The sequence below is a fragment of the Phyllobates terribilis genome, unplaced genomic scaffold, assembly GCF_046119375.1.
Source record: "Phyllobates terribilis strain yellow unplaced genomic scaffold, ASM4611937v1 Scaffold_2__4_contigs__length_985480577, whole genome shotgun sequence".
Classification (NCBI taxonomy): domain Eukaryota; kingdom Metazoa; phylum Chordata; class Amphibia; order Anura; family Dendrobatidae; genus Phyllobates; species Phyllobates terribilis.
Genome location: NW_027362762.1, coordinates 978541868 through 978561519, shown reverse-complemented (window position 1 = coordinate 978561519; position 19652 = coordinate 978541868). Strand labels below are relative to the sequence as shown.

General features: G+C 46.3%; 1 protein-coding gene across 2 annotated transcripts in view; it reads left to right on the top strand.

The window, feature by feature from the left end:
- The window catches only part of LOC141253133 (uncharacterized), a 75399-nt gene extending 56101 nt beyond the window's left edge, over positions 1-19298 (top strand). The window contains exons 4-5 of one of the 2 annotated variants that reach the window (XM_073670888.1): positions 16728-16787; positions 18978-19298. In XM_073670888.1, the coding sequence (XP_073526989.1) occupies positions 16728-16787; positions 18978-19087 (170 nt within the window). In that variant the 3' untranslated portion in view covers positions 19088-19298. The remainder of the gene's footprint in view (positions 1-16727; positions 16788-18977) is intronic. The other variant, XM_073670889.1, reaches the window with a different exon arrangement.
- Positions 19299-19652: the final 354 nt, after the last annotated feature.

The following is a 19652-nucleotide window of genomic DNA, read 5'->3' as shown; positions in this document are numbered from 1 at the left end:
TCGGGGTGTACATGTAGTGTAGAGTGTAATGACTGTGCTGTACATGTAGTGTAAAGTGTAATGAGTGGGGTGTACATGTAGTGTAGAGTGTAATGACTGGTGTACATGTAGTGTAGAGTGTAATGATTGTGCTGTACATGTAGTGTAGGGTGTAATGAGCGGGGTGTACATGTAGTGTAGGGTGTAATGAGCGGGGTGTACATGTAGTGTAGGGTGTAATGAGCGGGTGTACGTTTAGTGTAGAGTGTAATGAGCAGGGTGTAGGTGTAGAGTGTAATGAGCGGGGTGTAGTGTAGGGTGTAATGAGCGGGTTGTACTCGTAGAGTATAATGAGCGGGGTGTACATGTAGTGTAGAGTGTAAGGACTGGTGTACATGTTGTGTAGAGTGTAATGAGTGGGGTGTACATGTTGTGTAGAGTGTAATGACTGGGGTGTACATGTAGTGTAGAGTGTAATGAGCAGGGTGTACATGTAGTGTAGAGTGTAATGAGCGGGGTGTACATGTAGTGTAGAGTGTAATGAGCGAGGTGTACATGTGTAGAGTGTAATGAGCGAGGTGTACATGTAGTGTAGAGTGTAATGACTGGGGTGTACATGTAGTGTAGAGTGTAATGAGTGGGGTGTACATGTAGTATAGGGTGTAATGAGCGGGGTGTACATGTAGTGTAGAGTGTAATGACTGGGCTTTACATGTAGTGTAGAGTGTAATGAGTGGTGTACATGTAGTGTAGAGTGTAATGAGTGGTGTACATGTAGTGTAGGGTGTAATGAGCGAGGTGTACATGTAGTGTAGAGTGTAATAACTGGGGTGTACATGTAGTGTAGAGTGTAATGAGTGGGGTGTACATGTAGTGTAGGGTGTAATGAGCGGGGTGTACATGTAGTGTAGAGTGTAAAGACTGGGCTGTACATGTAGTGTAGGGTGTAATGAGCGAGGTGTACATGTAGTGTAGAGTGTAATGACTGGGGTGTACATGTAGTGTAGAGTGTAATGAGTGGGGTGTACATGTAGTGTAGGGTGTAATGAGCGGGGTGTACATGTAGTGTAGAGTGTAATGACTGGGCTGTACATGTAGTGTAGAGTGTAATGAGTGGTGTACATGTAGTGTAGAGTGTAATGACTGGGGTGTACATGTAGTGTAGGGTGTAATGAGCGAAGTGTACATGTAGTGTAGAGTGTAATGACTAGGGTGTACATGTAGTGTAGAGTGTAATGAGTGGGGTGTACATGTAGTGTAGGGTGTAATGACTGGGGTGTACATGTAGTGCAGGGTGTAATGACTGGTGTACATGTAGTGTAGAGTGTAATGACTGGTGTACATGTAGTGTACATGTAGTGTAGAGAGTAATGATTGTGCTGTACATGTAGTGTAGGGTGTAATGAGCGGGGTGTACATGTAGTGTAGAGTGTAATGACTGGTGTACATGTAGTGTAGAGTGTAATGACTGGTGTACATGTAGTGTAGAGTGTAATGACTGGGGTGTACATGTAGTGTAGGGTGTAATGAGCGGGGTGTACTTGTAGTGTAGAGTGTAATGACTGTGCTGTACATGTAGTGTAGGCTGTAATGAGCGGGGTGTACATGTAGTGTAGAGTGTAATGACTGGGGTGTACATGTAGTGTAGAGTGTAATGATTGTGCTGTACATGTAGTGTAGGGTGTAATGAGCGGGGTGTACATGTAGTGTAGGCTGTAATGAGCGGGGTGTACATGTAGTGTAGAGTGTAATGAGCGGGGTGTACATGTAGTGTAGAGTGTAATGATTGTGCTGTACATGTAGTGTAGGGTGTAATGAGCGGGGTGTACATGTAGTGTAGAGTGTAATGACTGGTGTACATGTAGTGTAGAGTGTAATGACTGGTGTACATGTAGTGTAGAGTGTAATGACTGGGGTGTACATGTAGTGTAGGGTGCAATGAGCGGGGTGTACTTGTAGTGTAGAGTGTAATGACTGTGCTGTACATGTAGTGTAGGCTGTAATGAGCGGGGTGTACATGTAGTGTAGAGTGTAATGACTGGGGTGTACATGTAGTGTAGAGTGTAATGACTGGTGTACATGTAATGTATAGTGTAATGACTGGGGTGTACATGTAGTGTAGGGTGTAATGAGCGGGGTGTACTTGTAGTGTAGAGTGTAATGACTGGGGTGTACATGTATTGTAGGGTGTAATGAGCGGGGTGTACATGTAGTGTAGAGTGTAATGAGCGGGGTGTACAAGTAGTGTAGAGTGTAATGAGCGAGGTGTACATGTGTAGAGTGTAATGAGCGATGTGTACATGTAGTGTAGAGTGTAATGACTGGGGTGTACATGTAGTGTAGTGTGTAATGAGTGGGGTATACATGTGGTGTTGAGTGTAATGAGCGAGGTGTACATGTAGTGTAGAGTGTAATGACTGGGGTGTACATGTAGTGTAGAGTGTAATGAGTGGGGTGTACATGTAGTGTAGAGTGTAATGAGTGGGGTGTACATGTAGTGTAGAGTGTAATGAGCGAGGTGTACATGTAGTGTAGAGTGTAATGACTGGGGTGTACATGTAGTGTAGAGTGTAATGACTGGGGTGTACATGTAGTGTAGAGTGTAATGAGTGGGGTGTACATGTAGTGTAGGGTGTAATGAGTGGGGTGTACATGTAGTGTAGGGTGTAATGAGTGGGGTGTACATGTAGTGTAGAGTGTAATGAGTGGAGTGTACATGTAGTGTAGAGTGTAATGAGTGGGGTGTACATGTAGTGTAGAGTGTAATGAGTGGGGTGTACATTTAGTGTAGAGTGTAATGATTGTGCTGTACATGTAGTATAGGGTGTAATGAGCGGGGTGTACATGTAGTGCAGAGTGTAATGAGTGGGGTTTATGTGTAGTGTAGAGTGTAATGACTGTGCTGTACATGTAGTGTAGAGTGTAATGAGCGGGGTGTACATGTAATGTAGAGTGTAATGAGTGGGGTGTACATGTAGTGTAGAGTGTAATGAGCGGGGTTTACGTGTAGTATAGAGTGTAATGATCGGGGTGTACATGTAGTGTAGAGTGTAATGACTGTGCTGTACATGTAGTGTAAAGTGTAATGAGTGGGGTGTACATGTAGTGTAGAGTGTAATGACTGGTGTACATGTAGTGTAGAGTGTAATGATTGTGCTGTACATGTAGTGTAGGGTGTAATGAGTGGGGTGTACATGTAGTGTAGGGTGTAATGAGCGGGGTGTACATGTAGTGTAGGGTGTAATGAGCGGGTGTACGTTTAGTGTAGGGTGTAATGAGCAGGGTGTACGTGTAGAGTGTAATGAGCGGGGTGTAGTGTAGGGTGTAATGAGCGGGTTGTACTCGTAGAGTATAATGAGCGGGGTGTACATGTAGTGTAGAGTGTAATGACTGGTGTACATGTAGTGTACAGTGTAATGAGTGGGGTGTACATGTTGTGTAGAGTGTAATGACTGGGGTGTACATGTAGTGTAGAGTGTAATGAGCAGGGTGTACATGTAGTGTAGGGTGTAATGAGCGGGGTGTACATGTAGTGTAGAGTGTAATGAGTGGGTTGTACATGTATTGTAGAGTGTAATGAGCGGGGTGTACATGTAGTGTAGAGTGTAATGAGTGGGATGTACATGTAGTGTAGAGTGTAATGAGCGGGGTGTACATGTAGTGTAGAGTGTAATGACTGGGGTGTACTTGTAGAGTGTAATGACTGGGGTGTACATGTAGTGTAGAGTGTAATGAGCGGGGTGTACATGTAGTGTAGGGTGTAATGAGCGTGGTGTACATGTAGAGTGTAGTGAGTGGGGTGTACATGAATTGTAGGGTGTAATGAGCGGGGTGTACATGTAGTGTAGGATGTAATGAGCGGGATGTACATGTAGTGTAGAGTGTAATGAGCGGGGTGTACATGTAGTGTAGGGTGTAATGAGCAGGGTGTACATGTAGTGTAGAGTGTAATGACTGGGGTGTACATGTATTGTAGAGTGTAATGAGTGGGGTGTACATGTAGTGTAGGGTGTAATGAGCGAGGTGTACATCTGTAGAGTGTAATGAGCGAGGTGTACATGTAGTGTAGAGTGTAATGAGCGGGGTGTACATGTAGTGTAGAGTGTAATGAGCGAGGTGTACATGTGTAGAGTGTAATGAGTGAGGTGTACATGTAGTGTAGAGTGTAATGACTGGGGTGTACATGTAGTGTAGAGTGTAATGACTGGGGTGTACATGTAGTGTAGAGTGTAATGAGTGGGGTGTACATGTAGTATAGGGTGTAATGAGTGGGGTGTACATGTAGTGTAGAGTGTAATGAGCGGGGTGTACATGTAGTGTACAGTGTAATGACTGGGCTTTACATGTAGTGTAGAGTGTAATGAGTGGTGTACATATTAGTGTAGAGTGTAATGAGTGGTGTACATGTAGTGTAGGGTGTAATGAGCGAGGTGTACATGTAGTGTAGAGTGTAATAACTGGGGTGTACATGTAGTGTAGAGTGTAATGAGTGGGGTGTACATGTAGTGTAGGGTGTAATGAGCGGGGTGTACATGTAGTGTAGAGTGTAATGACTGGGCTGTACATGTAGTGTAGGGTGTAATGAGCGAGGTGTACATGTAGTGTAGAGTGTAATGACTGGGGTGTACATGTAGTGTAGAGTGTAATGAGTGGGGTGTACATGTAGTGTAGGGTGTAATGAGCGGGGTGTACATGTAGTGTAGAGTGTAATGACTGGGCTGTACATGTAGTGTAGAGTGTAATGAGTGGGGTGCACATGTAGTGTAGGGTGTAATGACTGGGGTGTACATGTAGTGCAGGGTGTAATGACTAGTGTACATGTAGTGTAGAGTGTAATGACTGGTGTACATGTAGTGTACATGTAGTGTAGAGAGTAATGACTGTGCTGTACATGTAGTGTAGGGTGTAATGAGCGGGGTGTACATGTAGTGTAGAGTGTAATGACTGGTGTACATGTAGTGTAGAGTGTAATGACTGGTGAACATGTAGTGTAGAGTGTAATGACTGGGGTGTACATGTAGTGTAGGGTGTAATGAGCGGGGTGTACTTGTAGTGTAGAGTGTAATGACTGTGCTGTACATGTAGTGTAGGGTGTAATGAGCGGGGTGTACATGTAGTGTAGAGTGTAATGACTGGGGTGTACATATAGTGTAGAGTGTAATGACTGGTGTACATGTAGTGTATAGTGTAATGACTGGGGTGTACATGTAGTGTAGGGTGTAATGAGCGGGGTGTACATGTAGAGTGTAGTGAGTGGGGTGTACATGTATTGTAGGGTGTAATGAGCGGGGTGTACATGTAGTGTAGAGTGTAATGAGCGGGGTGTACATGTAGTGTAGAGTGTAATGAGCGAGGTGTACATGTGTAGAGTGTAATGAGCGATGTGTACATGTAGTGTAGAGTGTAATGACTGGGGTGTACATGTAGTGTGGAGTGTAATGAGTGGGGTATACATGTGGTGTTGAGTGTAATGAGCGAGGTGTACATGTAGTGTAGAGTGTAATGACTGGGGTGTACATGTAGTGTAGAGTGTAATGAGTGGGGTGTACATGTAGTGTAGAGTGTAATGAGTGGGGTGTACATGTAGTGTAGAGTGTAATGAGCGAGGTGTACATGTAGTGTAGAGTGTAATGACTGGGGTGTACATGTAGTGTAGAGTGTAATGACTGGGGTGTACATGTAGTGTAGAGTGTAATGAGTGGAGTGTACATGTACTGTAGGGTGTAATGAGTGGGGCGTACATGTAGTGTAGGGTGTAATGAGTGGGGTGTACATGTAGTGTAGAGTGTAATGAGTGGAGTGTACATGTAGTGTAGAGTGTAATGAGTGGGGTGTACATGTAGTGTAAAGTGTAATGAGTGGGGTGTACATTTAGTGTTGAGTGTAATGATTGTGCTGTACATGTAGTATAGGGTGTAACGAGCGGGGTGTACATGTAGTGCAGAGTGTAATGAGTGGGGTTTATGTGTAGTGTAGAGTGTAATGACTGTGCTGTACATGTAGTGTAGAGTGTAATGAGCGGGGTGTACATGTAGTGTAGAGTGTAATGAGTGGAGTGTACAAGTAGTGTAGAGTGTAATGAGTGGGGTGTACATGTAGTGTAGAGTGTAATGAGTGGGGTGTATATGTAGGGTGTAATGAGTGGGGTGTACATGTAGTGTAGAGTGTAATGAGTGGGGTGTCCATGTAGTGTAGAGTGTAATGAGCGAGGTGTACATGTAGTGTAGAGTGTAATGAGTGGGGTGTGCATGTAGTGTAGAGTGTAATGAGCGAGGTGTACATGTAGTGTAGAGAGTAATGACTGGTGTACATGTAGTGTAGAGTGTAATGATTGTGCTGTACATGTAGTGTAGGGTGTAATGAGCGGGGTGTACATGCAGTGTAGAGTGTAATGACTGGGGTGTACATGTAGTGTAGGGTATAATGACTGTGCTGTTCATGTAGTGTAGAGTGTAATGAGTGGGGTGTATATGTAGGGTGTAATGAGTGGGGTGTGCATGTAGTGTAGGGTGTAATGAACGGGGTGTACGTGTAGTGTAGAGTGTAATGACTGGGGTGTACATGTAGTGTAGAGTGTAATGAGCGGGGAGTACATGTAGTCTAGGGTGTAATGAGTGGGGTGTACATGTAGTGTAGAGTGTAATGAGTGGGGTGTATATGTAGGGTGTAATGAGTGGGGTGTACATGTAGTGTAGAGTGTAATGAGTGGGGTTTACATGTAGTGTAGAGTGTAATGAGCGAGGTGTACATGTAGCGTAGAGTGTAATGAGTGGGGTGTACATGTAGTGTAGAGTGTAATGACTGGTGTACATGTAGTGTAGAGTGTAATGAGCGGGGTGTACATGTAGTGTAGAGTGTAATGACTGTGCTGTACATGTAGTGTAAAGTGTAATGAGTGGGGTGTACATGTAGTGTAGAGTGTAATGAGTGGGGTGTACATGTAGTGTAGAGTGTAATGACTGGTGTAGATGTAGTGTAGAGTGTAATGATTGTGCTGTACATGTAGTGTAGGGTGTAATGAGCGGGGTGTACATGTAGTGTAGGGTGTAATGAGCGGGGTGTACATGTAGTGTAGGGTGTAATGAGCGGGTGTGCGTTTAGTGTAGGGTGTAATGAGCAGGGTGTACGTGTAGAGTGTAATGAGCGGGGTGTAGTGTAGGGTGTAATGAGCGGGTTGTACTCGTAGAGTATAATGAGCGGGGTGTACGTGTAGTGTAGGGTGTAATGAGTGGGGTGTACGTATAGAGTGTAATGAGCGGGGTGTACATATAGGGTGTAATGAGCGGGGTGTACATGTAGTGTAGAGTGTAATGAGCGGGGTGTACATGTAGTGTAAGGTATAATGAGCGGGGTGTACATGTAGTGTAGGGTGTAATGAGTGAGGTGTACATGTAGTGTAGAGTGTAATGAGTGGGGTGTACATGTAGTGTAGAGTGTAATGAGTGGGGTGTACATGTAGTGTAGAGTGTAATGAGCAGGGTGTACATGTAGTGTAGGGTGTATTGAGTGGGGTGTACATGTAGTGGGGAGAGTGTAATGAGCGGGGTGTACATATAGGGTGTAATGAGCGGGGTGTACATGTAGTGTAGAGTGTAATGAGCGGGGTGTACATGTAGTGTAGGGTGTAATGAGTGAGGTGTACATATAGTGTAGAGTGTAATGAGTGGGGTGTACATGTAGTGTAGAGTGTAATGACTGGGGTGTACATGTAGTGTAGAGTGTAATGAGCAGGGTGTACATGTAGTGTAGGGTGTAATGAGCGGGGTGTACATGTAGTGTAGAGTGTAATGAGTGGGTTTTACATGTATTGTAGAGTGTAATGAGCGGGGTGTACATGTAGTGTAGAGTGAAATGAGTGGGATGTACATGTAGTGTAGAGTGTAATGAGCGGGGTGTACATGTAGTGTAGAGTGTAATGACTGGGGTGTACATGTAGAGTGTTATGACTGGGGTGTACATGTAGTGTAGAGTGTAATGAGCGGGGTGTACATGTAGTGTAGGGTGTAATGAGCGGGGTGTACATGTAGAGTGTAGTGAGTGGGGTGTACATGAATTGTAGGGTGTAATGAGCGGGGTGTACATGTAGTGTACAGTATAATGAGCGGGGTGTACATGTAGTGTAGAGTGTAATGAGCGGGGTGTACATGTAGTGTAGGGTGTAATGAGCGGGATGTACATGTAGTGTAGAGTGTAGTGAGCGGGGTGTACAGGTAGTGTAGGGTGTAATGAGCAGGGTGTACATGTAGTGTAGAGTGTAATGACTGGGGTGTACATGTAGTGTAGAGTGTAATGAGTAGGGTGTACATGTAGTGTAGAGTATAATGACTGGGGTGTACATGTAATGTAGGGTGTAATGAGCGGGGTGTACATGTAGTGTAGAGTGTAATGAGCGGGGTGTACATGTAGTGTAGGGTGTAATGACTGGGGTGTACATGTAGTGTAGGGTGTAATGAGCAGGGTGTACATTTAGTGTAGAGTGTAATGAGTGGGTTGTACATGTAGAATGTAATCATTAGAGTGTACATGTAGTGTAGAGTGTAATGAGTTGGGTGTACATGTAGTGTAGAGTGTAATGAGTGGCGTGTACATGTAGTGTAGAGTGTAATGACTGGTGTACATGTAGTGTAGAGTGTAATGACTGGGGTGTTCATGTAGTGTAGGGTGTAATGAGCGGGGTGTACATGTAGTGTAGGGTGTAATGAGCGGGTGTACGTTTAGTGTAGGGTGTAATGAGCAGCGTGTACGTGTAGAGTGTAATGAGCGGGGTGCACGTGTAGTGTAGGGTGTAATGAGCGGGTTGTACGCATAGAGTATAATGAGCGGGGTGTATGTGTAGTGTAGGGTGTAATGAGTGGAGTGTACGTATAGAGTGTAATGAGCGGGGTGTACATGTAGTGTAGAGTGTAATGAGTGGGGTGTACATGTAGTGTAGAGTGTAATGAGCGGGGTGTACATGTAGTGTAGGGTGTAATGAGTGGGGTGTACATGTAGTGTAGAGTGTAATGAGTGGGGTGTACATGTAGTGTAGGGTATAATGAGCGGGGTGTACATGTCGTGTAGAGTGTAATGAGCGGGATGTACATGTAGTGTAGAGTGTAATGAGTGGGGTGTACATGTAGTGTAGAGTGTAATGAGTGGGGTGTACATGTAGTGTAGGGTGTAATGAGTGGGGTGTACATGTAGTGTAGAGTGTAATGAGTGGGGTGTACATGTAGTGTAGAGTGTAATGAGTGGGGTGTACATGTAGTGTACACTGTAATGAGCGGGGTGTACATGTAGTGTAGAGTGTAATGAGTGGCGTGTACATGTAGTGTAGAGTGTAATGACTGGTGTACATGTAGTGTAGAGTGTAATGGCTGGGGTGTTCATGTAGTGTAGGGTGTAATGAGCGGGGTGTACATGTAGTGTAGGGTGTAATGAGCGGGTGTACGTTTAGTGTAGGGTGTAATGAGCAGGGTGTATGTGTAGAGTGTAATGAGCGGGGTGTACGTGTAGTGTAGGGTGTAATGAGCGGGTTGTACGCGTAGAGTATAATGAGCGGGGTGTACGTGTAGTGTAGGGTGTAATGAGTGGAGTGTACGTATAGAGTGTAATGAGCGGGGTGTACATGTAGTGTAGAGTGTAATGAGTGGGGTGTACATGTAGTGTAGAGTGTAATGAGCGGGGTGTACATGTAGTGTAGGGTGTAATGAGTGGGGTGTACATGTAGTGTAGAGTGTAATGAGTGGGGTGTACATGTAGTGTAGGGTATAATGAGCGGGGTGTACATGTCGTGTAGAGTGTAATGAGCGGGGTGTACATGTAGTGTAGAGTGTAATGAGTGGGGTGTACATGTAGTGTAGAGTGTAATGAGTGGGGTGTACATGTAGTGTAGGGTGTAATGAGTGGGGTGTACATGTAGTGTAGAGTGTAATGAGTGGGGTGTACATGTAGTGTAGAGTGTAATGAGTGGGGTGTACATGTAGTGTACACTGTAATTAGCGGGGTGTACATGTAGTGTAGGGTGCAATGAGTGGGGTGTACATGTAGTGGGGAGAGTGTAATGAGCGGGGTGTAGATGTTGTGTAGGGTGTAATGAGCAGGGTGTACTTGTAGTGTAGAGTGTAATGAGTGGGGTGTACATATAGAGTGTAATAAGTGGGATGTACATGTAGTGTAGAGTGTAATGAGCGGGGTGTACATGTAGTGTAGAGTGTAATGACTGGGGTGTACATGTAGAGTGTAATGACTGGGGTGTACATGTAGTGTAGAGGGTAATGAGCGGGGTGTACATGTAGTGTAGGGTATCATGAGCGGGGTGTACATGTAGAGTGTAGTGAGTGGGGTGTACATGCATTGTAGGGTGTAATGAGCGGGGTGTACATGTAGTGTACAGTGTAATGAGCGGGTTGTACATGTAGTGTAGAGTGTAATGACTGGGTTGTACATGTAGAGTGTAGTGAGTGGGGTGTACATGTAGTGTAGGGTGTAATGAGCGGGGTGTACATGTAGTGTAGAGTGTAATGAGTGGTGTGTACATGTAGTGTAGGGTGTAATAAGAGGGGTGTACATGTAGTGTAGAGTGTAATGGGCGGGGTGTACATGTAGTGTAGAGTGTAATGAGCAGGGTGTACATGTAGAGTAGAGTGTAATGACTGGGGTGCACATGTAGTGTAGAGTGTAATGAGTGGGGTGTACATGTAGTGTAGAGTGTAATGAGTGGGGTGTACATGTAGTGTAGAGTGTAATGAGCGAGGTGTACATGTATTGTAGAGTGTAATGAGCGAGGTGTACATGTAGTGTAGAGTGTAATGAGTGGGATGTGCATGTAGTGTAGAGTGTAATGGGCGGGGTGTACATGTAGTGTAGAGTGTAATGAGTGGGGTGTACAAGTAGTGTAGAGTGTAATGAGCGAGGTGTACATGTATTGTAGAGTGTAATGAGTGGGGTGTACATGTAGTGTAGGGTGTAATGAGTGGGTTGCACATGTAGAATGTAATGAGTGGGGTGTACATGTAGTGTAGAGTGTAATGACTGTGGTGTACATGTAGTGTAGGGTGTAATGAGCGGGGTGTACATGTAGTGTAGGGTGTAATGAGTGGGTTGTACATGTAGAATGTAATGACTGTGGTGTACATGTAGTGTAGAGTGTAATGACTGGGATGTTCATGTAGTGTAGGATGTAATGAGCGGGGTGTACATGTAGTGTAGGGTATAATGAGCGGGGTGTACGTTTAGTGTAGGGTGTAATGAGCAGGGTGTACGTGTAGAGTGTAATGAGCCGGGTGTACGTGTAGTGTAGGGTGTAATGAGTGGGGTGTACATGTAGTGTAGAGTGTAATCAGCAGGGTGTACGTATAGTGTGTGGTGTAATGACTTGGGTGTGTGTAGTGTATGGTGTAATGAGTGCGGTTTGTGCAGCATACGGTGTAATGAGTGGGGTGTGTGTAGTGTACGGTGTAATGTGGGATGTGCACAGTGTATGGTGCAATGACTGGGGTGTGTGCCGCATACGGTGTAATGACTGGGGTGTATGTAGTGTACGGTGTAATTACTGGGGTGTGTGCAGCGTACGGTGTAATGACTGAGGTGTGTGCAGCATACGGTGTAATGACTGGAGTGTGTGCAGTGTACGGTGTAATGAGCGGGGTTTGTGCAGTGTACGGTGTAATGAGCGGGGTGTGTGCAGTGTACGGTGTAATGAGCAGCGTGTGTGCAGTGTACAGTGTAATTACTGGGGCGTGTGTAGTGTTCGGTGTAATGACTGGGGTGTGTGCAGTGTACGATGTAATGACTGGGGTGTGTGCAGTGTTTGGTGTAATGACTGGGGTGTGTGTAGTGTATGGTGTAATGAGTGGGGTGTGTGTAGTGTACGGTGCAATGAGTGGGGTGTGTGCAGTGTACGGTGTAATGAGTGGGGTGTGTGTAGTGTACGGTGTAATGACTGGGGTGTGTGCAGTGTTCGGTGTAATGACTGGGGTGTGTGTAGTGTACGGTGTAATGACTGGGGTGTGTACAGTGTAATGACTGGGGTGTGTGTAGTGTGCGGTGTAATGACTGGGGTGTGTGTAGTGTACGGTGTAATGACTGGGGTGTGTTCAGTGTACGGTGTAATGACTGGGGTGTGTGTAGTGTACGGTGTAATGACTGGGGTGTGTGCAGTGTACGGTGTAATGACTGGGGTGTGTGTAGTGTACGGTGTAATGACTGGGGTGTGTGTAGTGTACGGTGTAATGACTGGGGTGTGTGCAGTGTTCGGTGTAATGACTGGGGTGTGTGCAGTGTACAGTGTAATGAGCGGGGTGTGTGCAGTGTACGGTGTAATGAACGGGGTGTGTGCAGTGTACAGTGTAATGAGCGGGGTGTGTGCAGTGTACGGTGTAATGAGCGGGGTGTGTGCAGTGTACGGTGTAATTACTGCGGTGTATGTAGTGTACAGTGTAATGAGTGGGGTATGTGCGGTGTATGGTGTAATTACTGGGGTGTATGTAGTGTATGGTGTAATGAGTGGGGTGTGTGCAATGTACGGTGTAATGACTGGGGTGTGTGTAGTGTACGGTGTAATGAGTGGGGTGTGTGTAGTGTACGGTGTAATGAGCGGGGTGTGTGCAGTGTATGGTGTAATGAGCGGGTGTGTGTACAGTGTACGGTGTAATCACTGGGGTGTGTGTAGTGTACAGTGTAATGACTGGGGTGTGTACAGTGTAATGACTGGGGTGTGTGTAGTGTACGGTGTAATGACTGGGGTGTGTGTAGTGTACGGTGTAATGACTGGGGTGTGTGCAGTGTACGGTGTAATGACTGGGGTGTGTGTAGTGTACGGTGTAATGACTGGGGTGTGTGTAGTGTACGGTGTAATGACTGGGGTGTGTGCAGTGTACGGTGTAATGACTGGGGTGTGTGTAGTGTACGGTGTAATGACTGGGGTGTGTGTAGTGTACGGTGTAATAACTGGGGTGTGTGTAGTGTACGGTGTAATGACTGGGGTGTGTGCAGTGTACGGTGTAATGAGCGGGTTGTGTGCAGTGTACGGTGTAATGAGTGGGGTGTGTGCAGTGTACGGTGTAATGTGCGGGGTGTGTGCAGTGTACGGTGTAATTACTGCGGTGTATGTAGTGTACAGTGTAATGAGTGGGGTGTGTGCAGTGTACAGTGTAATTACTGGGGTGTATGTAGTGTACGGTGTAATGGGTGGGGTGTGTGCAGTGTACGGTGTAATGACTGGGGTGTGTGTAGTGTACGATGTAATGAGTGAGTTGTGTGTAGTGTACGGTGTAAAGAGCGGGCTGTGTGCAGTGTATGGTGTAATGAGCGGGGGTGTGTACAGTGTACGGTGTAATGAGTGGGGTGTGTGTAGTGTACGGTGTAATGACTGGGGTGTGTGCAGTGTTCGGTGTAATGACTGGGGTGTGTGCAGTGTATGGTGTAATGAGTGGGGTGTGTGCAATGTACAGTGTAATGAGCGGGGTGTGTGCAGTGTACGGTGTAATGAGCGGGGTGTGTGCAGTGTACGGTGTAATGAGCGGGGTGTGTGCAGTGTACGGTGCAATGAGCGGGGTGTGTGCAGTGTACGGTGTAATGACTGGGGTGTGTGTAGTGTACGGTGTAATGACTGGTGTGTGTGCAGTGTATGGTGTAATGACTGGGTTGTGTGTAGTGTACGGTGTAATGAGTGGGGTGTGTGCAGTGTACGGTGTAATGACTGGGGTGTGTGTAGTGTACGGTGTAATGAGTGTGGTGTGTGTAGTGTACGGTGTAATGAGCGGGCTGTGTGCAGTGTATGGTGTGATGAGCGGGGGTGTGTACAGTGTACGGTGTAATGAGTGGGGTGTGTGTAGTGTACGGTGTAATGAGTGGGGTGTGTGCAGTGTACGGTGTAATGACTGGGGTGTGTGTAGTGTACGGTGTAATGAGTGGGGTGTGTGTAGTGTACGGTGTAATGAGCGGGCTGTGTGCAGTGTATGGTGTAATGAGCGGGGGTGTGTACAGTGTACGGTGTAATGAGTGGGGTGTGTGTAGTGTACGGTGTAATGACTGGGGTGTGTGCAGTGTTCGGTGTAATGACTGGGGTGTGTGCAGTGTATGGTGTAATGAGTGGGGTGTGTGCAGTGTACGGTGTAATGAGCGGGGTGTGTGCAGTGTACAGTGTAATTACTGCGGTGTATGTAGTGTACAGTGTAATGAGTGGGGTGTGTGCAGTGTATGGTGTAATTACTGGGGTGTATGTAGTGTACGGTGTAATGAGTGGGGTGTGTGCAGTGTACGGTGTAATGGCTGGGGTGTGTGTAGTGTACGGTGTAATGAGTGGGGTGTGTGTAGTGTACGGTGTAATGAGCGGGGTGTGTGCAGTGTACGGTGTAATTACTGCGGTGTATGTAGTGTACAGTGTAATGAGTGGGGTGTGTGCAGTGTACAGTGTAATTACTGGGGTGTATGTAGTGTATGGTGTAATGAGTGGGGTGTGTGCAGTGTACGGTGTAATGACTGGGGTGTGTGTAGTGTACGGTGTAATGAGTGGGGTGTGTGTGGTGTATGGTGTAATGAGCGGGCTGTGTGCAGTGTATGGTGTAATGAGCGGGGGGGTGTACAGTGTACGGTGTAATGAGTGGGTTGTGTGTAGTGTACGGTGTAATGACTGGGGTGTGTGCAGTGTTCGGTGTAATGACTGGGGTGTGTGCAGTGTACGGTGCAATGAGTGGGGTGTGTGCAGTGTACGGTGTAATGAGCGGGGTGTGTGCAGTGTACGGTGTAATGAGCGGGGTGTGTGCAGTGTACGGTGTAATGAGTGGGGTGTGTGCAGTGTACCGTGTAATTACTGGGGTGTATGTAGTGTACGGTGGGGTGTGTGCAGTGTACTGTGTAATGACTGGGATGTGTGTAGTGTACGGTGTAATGAGCGGGATGTGTGTAGTGTATGGTGTAATGAGCGGGATGTGTGCAGTGTACGGTGTAATTACTGGGGTGTGTGTAGTGTACGGTGTAATGAGTGGGGTGTGTGTAGTGTAAGGTGTAATTACTGCGGTGTATGTAGTGTACAGTGTAATGAGTGGGGTGTGTGCAGTGTACGGTGTAATTACTGGGGTGTATGTAGTGTACGGTGTAATGAGTGGGGTGTGTGCAGTGTTCGGTGTAATGACTGGGGTGTGTGTAGTGTACGGTGTAATGAGCGGGATGTGTGTAGTGTATGGTGTAATGAGTGGGATGTGTGCAGTGTACGGTGTAATTACTGGGGTGTGTGTAGTGTACGGTGTAATGAGTGGGGTGTGTGTAGTGTACGGTGTAATTACTGGGGTGTGTGTAGCGTATGTTGTAATGACTGGGGTGTGTGCAGTGTACGGTGTAATGACTGGGGTGTGTGCAGTGTACGGTGTAATGAGTGGGGTGTGTGCAGTGTACGGTGTAATGAGCGGGATGTGTGCAATGTACGGTGTAATGAGCGTGGTGTGTGCAGTGTACGGTGTAATGAGCGGGGTGTGTGCAGTGTACGGTGTATTTACTGTGGTGTATGTAGTGTACAGTGTAATGAGTGGGGTGTGTGCAGTGTACGGTGTAATTACTGGGGTGTGTGTAGTGTACGGTGTAATGAGTGGGGTGTGTTAGTGTACGGTGTAATTACTGGGGTGTGTGTAGTGTATGGTGTAGTGAGTGGGGTGTGTGTAGTGTACGGTGTTATTACTGGGGTGTGTGTAGCGTATGGTGTAATGACTGGGGTGTGTGCAGTGTACGGTGTAATTACTGGGGTGTGTGCAGTGTACGGTGTAATGACTGGGGTGTGTGCAGTGTACGGTGTAATGAGTGGGGTGTGTGCAGTGTACGGTGTAATGAGCGGGATGTGTGCAGTGTACGGTGTAATGAGCGTGGTGTGTGCAGTGTACGGTGTAATGAGCGGGGTGTGTGCAGTGTACGCTGTAATTACTGGGGTGTATGTAGTGTACGGTGTAATGAGTGGGGTGTGTGCAGTGTACGGTGTAATGACTGGGGTGTGTGTAGTGTACGGTGTAATGAGCAGGGTGTGTGCAGTGTATGGTGTAATGAGCAGGATGTGTACAGTGTACGGTGTAATTACTGGGGTGTGTGTAGTGTACGGTGTAATTACTGGGGTGTGTGTAGCGTATGGTGTAATGACTGGGGTGTGTGCAGTGTACGTTGTAATGAGCGGGGGGTGTGCAGTGTACGGTGTAATGTCTGGGATGTGTGCAGTGTACGGTTTAATGATCGGGGTGTGTGTAGTGTATGGTGTAATGAGTGGGGTGTGTTTAGTGTACGGTGTAATGACTGGGGTGTGTGCAGTGTACGGTGTAATGACTGGGGTGTGTGTAGTGTACGGTGTAATAAGTGGGGTGTGTTTAGTGTACAGTGTAATGACTGGGGTGTGTGCAGTGTATGGTGTAATTACTGGGGTGTTTGTAGTGTACGATGTAATGTCTGGGGTGTGTGCAGTGTACGGTGTAATGACTGGGGTGTGTGTAGTGTATGGTGTAATGAGTGGGGTGTGTTTAATGTACGGTGTAATTACTGGGGTGTGTGTAGCGTATGGTGTAATGACTGGGGTGTGTGCAGTGTACGGTGTAATGTCTGGGGTGTGTGCAGTGTACGGTGTAATGAGCGGGGTGTGTGCAGTGTACGGTGTAATGTCTGGGGTGTGTGCAGTGTACGGTTTAATGAGCGGGGTGTGTGTAGCATACGGTGTTATGCATGGGGTGTATGTAGTACGCAGTTTGATGAGCAGTGATGCCAACCAATTAGAGGATTTTCTTTTCATAACCAAGGGATTCCCAAGACCACCTCCGAGGATGAGGATTCGCGTACAAAAGGCAAAGTTTCAAAAGGTAGAGAACCTCCGGGACATTTCTGACGTCAACAATCACCACAGCGCGGTATTGTCAGTATCAGTCAGGATAGCCGGGTCCAGACCAGAGGGACGCACGTAACAGCAAAATCAGCAGGCAGTAAAAGGGGTTAAATTGTCCAGAGTCAGTTCCAAATATAAATCCCGGGGGTTACACAGCAGAGTGGTAGGAGACGAGCCGGGCGGGGTGCACCAGGGCCAGGAAACACGATAACTGGCATCAGGCAACTGCTACAGTATATGGGAAATTACATAGGGCCCAGTGCATGTCCATTGGGAGCTGAATCTTGTCCGGCCATTGGTTGTCACGCCAGGTGTGAGAAAAACTTAGTGCAACACAGAGGGAAAAGGTAAAGGAAGCCCAGACACTAGGGAAAGGGGGAAGGGGAGATCTCCTAGTGTGGTCTAGCGTCAACCTGTCTCAACTACCGTCCCTATATTGCCTCTTCAGCAATCGCCGCACACGCGCCTCGCCCTACTCTCCCTGGCGTATGGCTACGGCTAGGGAAGGAAGGAGATGAGCACTAGTCAACCTCCATTAAACTCTACATTGTGTTCCAAATTATTATGCCAATAATATTTTCTCAGATTTTCCCACATTACCTCTATGAATTGCAGTCATTGTAATTTTCCAGTCAAATAACTATTCGAGTACAATTGAAAGGTTTTTGTATAAACTGCCGATGATAACAGGATATTTATAAAAAAAATAAAAAACTCAAACTGCTCTCAAAATGCATGTTCCAAATTATTATGCACAGCAGAGTTTTCAACCTTTTCATTTTAATAAAGAACAAAAAAATGGTCATTTTTGAAATTATAAGCATTAGCAGGTTATTACACACTGAAATCAAACAGTTTTCAACTCAAAACTTTATTCTAGGTGCATGATAATGCCCCGTCTCATGCTGCACATAACACATCTGCATCTCTGGCTGCTATGGGCATAAAAGGGGACAAACTTATGGTGTGGCACCCATGCTCCCCTGACCTCAACCCCATTGAGAACCTCTGGAGCATCATCAAAAGGAGTGTCTATGATGGCGGGAGGCAGTTCACATCTAAGCAACAGCTCTGGGAGGGTATTCTGTCCTCATGCAAAACAATTGAAGCAGAAACCATCCAAAACCTGACAAATTCAATGGACGAGAGAGTTCAGAAGCTCCTTTCCAACAAGCGGTCCTATGTGCAAATGTAACATCAGTGTGTAATAACCGGCTAATGCTTATAATTTCACAAATGAACATTTTTTTGTTCTTTATTAAAATGAAAAGGTTGAAAACTCTGCTGTGCAGAATAATGTGGAACATGCATTGTGAGTGCAGTTTGAGTTTTTTATTTTTTTTAAAAATATCCTGTTATCATCGGCAGTTTGTACAAAAACCTTTCAATTGTACTCTAATAGTTATTTGACTGGAAAATTACAATGACTGCAATTCATATAGGTAATTTGGGAAAATCTGAGAAAATATTATTTGCATAATAATTTGGAACACAGTGTATAGACACCAAGGGTGGGTAAAACAGGGGAAATGGCTTAGCTTTAGATGAACTCCAAATCTGCACATGGCCTCAAGCTCCAGAGAGGATGAAGTACTGCTCCTGCTAAGCCTTCACAAGTAGAAATGAATCTAGCCGGCGACTCCCTCTCAGACACACCAGGTATATATACACCCAGGCAGAGAGCTAATTAGCAAGAGAGAGGCAGCCGCTCGGTCCTAAAGACAGCCTCTTATCTAAGAAGCTGTCTGTAATGTCAAACATAGAGTTCTCCTGCAACCCACTGCAGGGCGACTTTCTGTCACCTCTGACACACCCGTGACATTGGTCCTGCTGACTAACGAAACCACTGGCCGGCAAGTAAGACCTAGTCTGGCGACATAATATTCACATACCATGAGGCTGGCCTCCAAGCAGGTGGAGGCCTCACGCTCATGGTCAGGCGCATGTGCTGCTCAGTGTTGATGTCATTGACAGCAGATACAGACGGTGCCGGAGCGGCAGAGGGGAGTATGTGCCATGATATCGAGTCTTCATTGCTGGTCTGATCGGAGGACGGAGCAGGACAGACGGTGGTGGAGTCGCTTTGGGTTGGGTGGACTTCTCTTTCACCAATGGTGATATTTTTTGGTTGCACATTTTCCTGATCTCCTGAATTTCTCTCCTGTAGATTTTTTCCGGGAGAGGTTGACTCCGCACGTCTTCACGCACGCGGCGGTGTGCGTCCTGTTCTCTGCGCTCCTGGTGTGTTTCATCACTGACCTCATGAAAAGAGGCTGAAGAAGAAAGAGGCGTCGCGGTGAGGGAGGCGGTAAACCGCGCCCGGAGCCAACCGCAGGAGCTTACAAGCTTACCAATCCTACCATAGCTATGTGTGGCCATTGTCAGGGCCCCTCACTTCTGTCCGCGGGGCCCGGGGCTCCGTCTGATCCTCTTTTATAGGATTCTGTTCTGCAAGCAAATAGCTGACACAATAAATGTTTTACTGAAATAGTTACCAGTATACAGCCTGCAAAATATCGCCACAATATTACCGCTCATCACACAGAATAAGGACATGATGCCAGATTATTACATATCACATAACATCGCCATATAGTGCCAAAGTATTACTGCCATATACATCAGAGAGCGTAATGACATATAGTGCCAGGTTATTACTACCACAGATACACCAAAAATGCCATCTATGTATACAAGAGAGGTGTATATATCATGATCCCACTGGCTGATAAATAGACAGGGATAGGGGTGAAACAATGTTCTTAATATAAGGCTCTATGCCCAACTCCAAACACCAAAGTCATGTTAACCCAGAGGGATAATTACCTGACAAGGAAGCACA